General features: G+C 37.7%; 1 protein-coding gene across 1 annotated transcript; it reads left to right on the top strand.

The window, feature by feature from the left end:
* Positions 1-3,416: 3,416 nt before the first annotated feature.
* On the top strand, positions 3,417-5,447 carry LOC101559953 (mas-related G-protein coupled receptor member X1-like). The gene is made up of 2 exons (XM_004648606.1): positions 3,417-3,550; positions 4,535-5,447. Exons 1-2 carry the CDS (start codon positions 3,417-3,419, stop codon positions 5,445-5,447), a joined length of 1,047 nt encoding a protein of 348 aa, XP_004648663.1.
* Positions 5,448-6,224: the final 777 nt, after the last annotated feature.

The raw sequence follows: 6,224 nt of genomic DNA, 5'->3' as shown, positions 1-6,224 counted from the left end.
CACTGCCAGTAGAGGTGCCAGAGAAAGAGCAATGAGATGAATACACCCATATCTCTCTCCTCCTTCCTATCACTCTCCTGATCATGTCTCCAAGTGACTCACTTCAACCAGAAACAGTAAGAAAAATATCTCATTGAGGAAGTTCATGGAAGGCAGGATCCTTCGGTGTTTTCAAACAGAGTAGAGAAGGACAGAATGGGAATCCTTACAGCAATGGATCAACTTTTCCCCATTACTTGCATCTTTCCACTTCTTGGCATTTTCTGTAAATATCAGTGAATCATTGCTCATTTCATCTCCATTGGAGTTTGTGTCCCTATTTGTGCTTTCTTCCTTTACTCTCACCTTTGTGGAGCATTCACCTCTTTGACCAAAAATGCCTTGGCACTGAATGTAAGTTAAAGAAGATAAAATGTTCTCCATTGGAGAAAGCATATATTTGGTTATTCAAATACAGTAATGACTTGATCAGGAAGTATTTTAGAAGTTTTATGGAGGCTCCAGGCAGCAGACTCAAAGGCTTCTCACATTGTTGCTTCCCAAATTCTACAGAGGAACCATCACTCTTGTGGTCCCACATAGACCCTAGTGCATCAGCTTTGCAGCCTTGAGGAAGAAGCAGAAGAGAAGAAACTATTCCTTGTCAAGTAATGCCATGATTCTGGAGTTAGTTACACCACTCTTAGCTTCTTCCTACAGGGTCCAATCCATAATCAATGATGCCTAAGAAGTGTTACACCTTTTTTTGTGATTTAAAATTCAGAAAATTACTGTATTACAGAAGACAAGAATAGATATGAGGGGGATAGTAGAAGCCTCTCAGTCTTCTTTTTAAAATTTATTTTACTATTATTATTATATTTATTTATGACAATGTGTACAATGTGTACAGAAACTCACTGCATAGATTGGACCCATAGTTATCTTCCTGTTTACAACCTGCCAAGTGCTGGGATAACAGGCATCCATGCCCAGTCCCAATGGCCCTCAGCTGCCCTGGGTGCAGGGCCAACATCACAAGCCAGGGGACTGAACTCCAATCCCCTGTGTTTCTGGCTTCTAACTTCGTCTCAGGCTTAGATTCAGATAATGTGTTTTGGGAGATCCTCATAAATTAAAAATTGACCTGCTAGAGAACAGTTGAAAAGACTTACAAGGCTCCCCACACTTGCATAGTGCATGTTGTTAGGATACGTTCTCAGAAAAATTCAAGTATTTATTTAAACATCAGTTTTTTGGTTACCTTTCTCTTGTTGCTAGAATAAAACACCAAACACTCAGAATTAAGGACTCAAAAGTTTCTTTGTTGTTTTTTTAAGTAGAAAATAGTAAAAAAATGCCTTATTAATAGTACAAAATTTCACTAAACAAAGTAATAGAACTTCAACAATGATTGATTGCTCTATTGCATGATAGTATCTTCAAATTAGGTGTTTAGGTTACCAAATATAAACTTGCAAAATTGGTTTCAAAGAAATGAAACAAAACAAAAACATCAACAAAATGTTACAAGAAATTTAAAAAATAATAAAAAGAAAAAAATATGCATTAACTGCTCTGTTGAAAAGACCAGCAGAAATTAGCAGTACAGTGATCCAAATTATCCTGAATATATACCTAAATATATCTTTTTCTCTTCTTTCTTTTGTCTTCTTCCTCATCCCAGTTTTTACTTCCCATTGAACAAATTCTTTGCCTTTCACAGTACCTGTTGTACCTTTTATTTATTCTTGCATATTCGCACACTAGTGAGACAAAGCAATGTTTGCAAATCAAGGTCTGATTTATTTCACTTACCAATACAGTCTCTAGTTTCATCCATTTATCTACAAAATCTTCAAATTTGCCCTTTCTTATATTTAAGTAATGGTCCATTGTGTAAAAAGACTACATAATTTTTACCATTCCTCACCTGATGTGCATTAGTGTTGTTTCCAAGATTTAGCTATGAAAAATTGCACTGCTTTACACAGGTGTGCACATATATCACTGTGGTAAGATGATTTTAGTTCTTTTGGAAAAATATCTAGGGAAGGAATAACTGGCTGGAAGGCAGAGTGGCACAAAGCAGATGGTAGCAGTTCATGGCAATAGAAAACAACAAATACAGAGTAAAAAGGGAAGAACAGTGGTAGAGAGAAATCCTCTCTCTTCTCCTTATATTACATTCAGTCTATCCACCCAGGGTGGGTGTAACACCCATATCTGTATTCTCAGCATTTGATCACGAATTAATCACAGCCTCTAGAAATCTTCCCCATCACTTCATGATGCTTTGGGGGGGGGTAGACATAAACCATAACACTCAGTCTCTTCCCATGTTAAGTGAGTGCACCACATCAGATTACTTTTAAAAAGTACATGTTAAATCTCAGGGTAAAAAAATAAAAATATCCAGAACTAATCTTTTTATGGAGCTTCAAGTGTGATGAGGTAGACATCACACCCTAGAAACAGGCACTCAAGTTAATAGATGCCTTAATGGGCATGATAGAACTATTTCCTCCCATTTCTACTTGAACTTCAAGAGTTTATGTTTCTCAGGGAATACATGGGGGATGAATTCAATTTGGATGCCTCTCTTCAGGTCAGAGAAGGATGTATGATTTTTCCAATTGTTTATGTCTGGCTCAGCTTTATATTCAGAATTTTAAGGCCATAACTACTTTTTGAAACAGGTGAATGTCCTTGGATTCTACAACTTGATATTTGAATTCTTCACCATTGTTTCTTGCGCTCTGTTTAACTTCTCTTTCTCTTTGTTTGTAGAATTAACTTATGATATATTTAATTTTCATCTAAAATTTTATTGTTATCTTTATCTTCACATTATTTCTCTACTTTTGTTTCATGTTATACCTGACACACAGCAGTGGTGACTCCAAAGGCACCATCAAAGTGTGGCCCCTAAGACAGATGTACTGTATCCAAATCCACATGGTGAGACCAAATACAAATTCCTTTTTGTGTCCCTAATTCCATTATCTTCAAAACTGAAAAATGCTAATTTTTCCTTCCAGGTTCTTGAGACCATTACAAGACAATGTCCTAGTGCCTGTCAAAAATCAGCAGATTAAAATCCCTGCTAAGGAATACTCAAGGACTGGGGTTTGACCCCCGGGTCTGCCAAGCCAGCTGCATCCCTCAAGTGTGCTGAGATGTCCATTGAGACTAGGCATGGTGTTGCACGTCTGTAATCTCAGTACTTGAGAGGCTGTAAACAGGAGAATCAATGAGTCCAATCTAGTAGTGAGACCCTGAATGCCCTGTAAACCCTACCCTAAATAGAAAAGAAACACACACACACACACACACACACACACACACACACCACAAAAAACCCAAGATAATACTTAATGAGTTCTCAGCTACCATTACTCATGCAGCTTCAGGCTGGTCCTCTTTTTGTACTAGGCATGTTCATAAACACCGCTCTTCATCTTACAAACCCCGGCTGTCTCTGCTTTCTCCTTGTGATTTTCTGCAAAACCTTCATCAAAGGAACTATACCAGGAATATCTTCTGAGGACATTGAACAGGATAGAGGAGAGTAAGATTCTGTTATACATTCCACAGTGCCAGATTTAATAGTTGCCCATGGCCATTGCCATATTTCTAATACTTTTTTCAACACTCAGATGCCAGTATAACTTACTACTTGACATCATTAGACATCACTTTAAATCACCAATTCCTCTTCTAAGCTGTGGAATAATTTAACCCCCTTCTGTGAATTGAGATGCCTCTACTTCCTATGTAAATTCATGCTTAATCCTCACTTTGAAAGCACTGCATTGGTCATCTTTAGATATTTGGGCACACATAAGCAATTCTTGTAAGCACAGATAGGTCCATAAGAATAATTATGGTAAGTGAAATCTTAACATGATATATATGTTTTACATTATTTTTTCTCATTTAACCTGAATCATCTGTAAGTATTCTCATGATTTCCTTCACTTCCTAAAGAAATATTTAGTACAAAATTTGACATAACATTGAGCCCTGGAAATATAAATGTCCCCTCATTTTCAAGGCTGACGCCGATAGCGATTTCTAGCTCTCTGGACCAACCATCCTCAAACTCTTCCAAACAAAGGTTATATTCTCTTAACAGCTCCATGGAAAGGTTTTTTGTTTGTTTGTTTGTTTGTTTTTCTCCAAGAAGGAAACCTTAGGGATAATGCAATAATTTCTTCTATATCCTTATGTATTTCTGTAATTGAGAAAAAATTCCAGTCCAGGGAAGAATAGTGCTGGGTCTATAGCCACAGCCTGCGGAGTCAAGGTGTTTTTCAGACTTTTCCTGGGTACTTTAGAAAACTTGCTTTTGAAAGAAAAATACCAGTCTGTAGAGTCAATAAGGACTATATTCACATCTAGTACTAGTTAATCCAGGACCACCAAGCTCTGGATATATTACTTAATAATTGTAACCTTTTTTTTAAAATAGGAACAATGATTCTCATATAACAGGGTGGTCCTGAGAATAAGTTACCATACTTCATGTTCTCAAAATTGTTTGTATTCTCAGGTACACCAGCGAGGAGTTTGTGAGTGTGACAATGCAAACAACAAATGGGTCGGTACCTACAACAGTGAATGGAACATACACGTCCTCATTTCTACATTGTGATAAGACTTTGATCCTAAATCTTCTGATTGTCATCATTGCCCTGGTGGGAATGGGAGGAAATGGAGTTGTCATCAGTCTCCTGGGATGCTGCATGCGCAGGAATGCCATCTCAGTCTACATCCTCAATTTGGCTGCATCTGACTTCCTGCTCCTCTGTTGTCAGTTTATTAACTACCTGTTTTCCCTGTGCTATAAAATTACTTATCATATCATTTTCAGCATAGCACTTATTCCATATATCGCAGGTCTGAGCATCCTCAGTGCCATTAGCGTAGAGCGCTGCCTCTGTGTCTTTCGGCCCATCTGGTACCGCTGCCACCGTCCAAAACATATGTCAGCTGCCATGTGTGCCCTGCTTTGGACCGTGTCCCTATTGTTTAGCATCCTAGAATGGTACTACTCTGGTTTCTTGTATGTGTCTTATAGTTTTGTTCACTGGAGAACGATTGATTTTATCATAGCTGCATGGCTGATTTCTTTACTTCTAATTCTATTGGTGTCCAGCCTATCTCTGATGATCAGAATCCTTTGTGGTTCCAGACGAATGCCTCTCACCAAGCTCTATGTGACCATTCTCCTCACAGTCCTGGTCTTCCTCATCTGTGGCCTGCCTTTTGGAATTTACTGGTTCCTACTATCCTGGCTTCCAGTCCATTTTTATTATTTTTGTCATTTTTCTTCAGTCCTAATTGTCCTGTCCTGTATTAACAGCTGTGCCAACCCCATAATTTACTTCTTAATTGGCTCCTTTAAGGAGCAGCACAACAGTATCAAGCTGGTCCTTCAGAGGGCTCTACAGGATTCCCCTTAGGGGAATGAAGGTGGGGACAGATGTATGCAGGAAACACTGGAAAGTTGGAAAGTGCAATGTCTTAGCGATGAATATCTTCACCTTTTATTACATATTTGCAGTTTTGAGAGTCAATGACGCAGTGTACCCTATTTTGTTAGACTCATGCCTTGGAAAAGCTGCAGTGTTTCTTGCCGTCTTCAATTGCAGTGTTTTACTTGGATTTTCTTGTGTAGTTTTTGATGTTTCTTAGAGAAAGTGCAAATACAATCCCTTTGATCTTATGAATAAATTTCTGAGATAGCCTTAAAATCTTTTTAAGCTTGTTTTTTAAAAAGAATAAAAAAGTAGTTTAAAAACACTAGAAAAAGTACAGCATTTCACTATACATTATAATAGGAATTTAACAATTCTTATAATGCTCAATGTTATCTTCAAATTAGTTGTTTAGATTACCAGGTGTAAGCATGTAAATTTCATTTTAAAAAGTTACATGAAATTAAAATGGAGAGAAAAATTTAAGGATTAATGGTTACTCTCATTAGAGTAACATATAACAGCAGTACAGTTATCCAAGGTATCCTGTATATATACATAAACATATATTTACCTTCTTTTTTCCTTTTAACATGAACCCATTAAATGCTCTTCTTAGAAATTTTTGTTACAATGGAAACTATTTATTTAAAACTCTATCCTGACTCCGCAGTGCCTCCCCCACCCCGCCCGCCGAGTAGGTTTTTCTGCCCAGTTCCGGGAGCCCCCAGACCCAGTCCTAGCCCAGGTCCGGTGAGTGTG

Source organism: Octodon degus, unplaced genomic scaffold, assembly GCF_000260255.1.
Source record: "Octodon degus isolate 3935 unplaced genomic scaffold, OctDeg1.0 scaffold00469, whole genome shotgun sequence".
In the NCBI taxonomy this organism is placed as follows: Eukaryota; Metazoa; Chordata; class Mammalia; order Rodentia; family Octodontidae; genus Octodon; species Octodon degus.
Note: the sequence above shows the minus strand (reverse complement) of the source record. Positions and strands in the feature narration are given on the sequence as shown.

Coding starts and splice junctions, on each gene's coding strand:
- LOC101559953 (XM_004648606.1), top strand. CDS start 3,417: ATGTTCATAAACACCGCTCTTCATCTTACAAACCCCGGCTGTCTCTGC. Junction 3,551..4,534: donor ATTGAACAGGATAGAGGAGA/GTAAGATTCTGT, acceptor TTGTATTCTCAG/GTACACCAGCGAGGAGTTTG.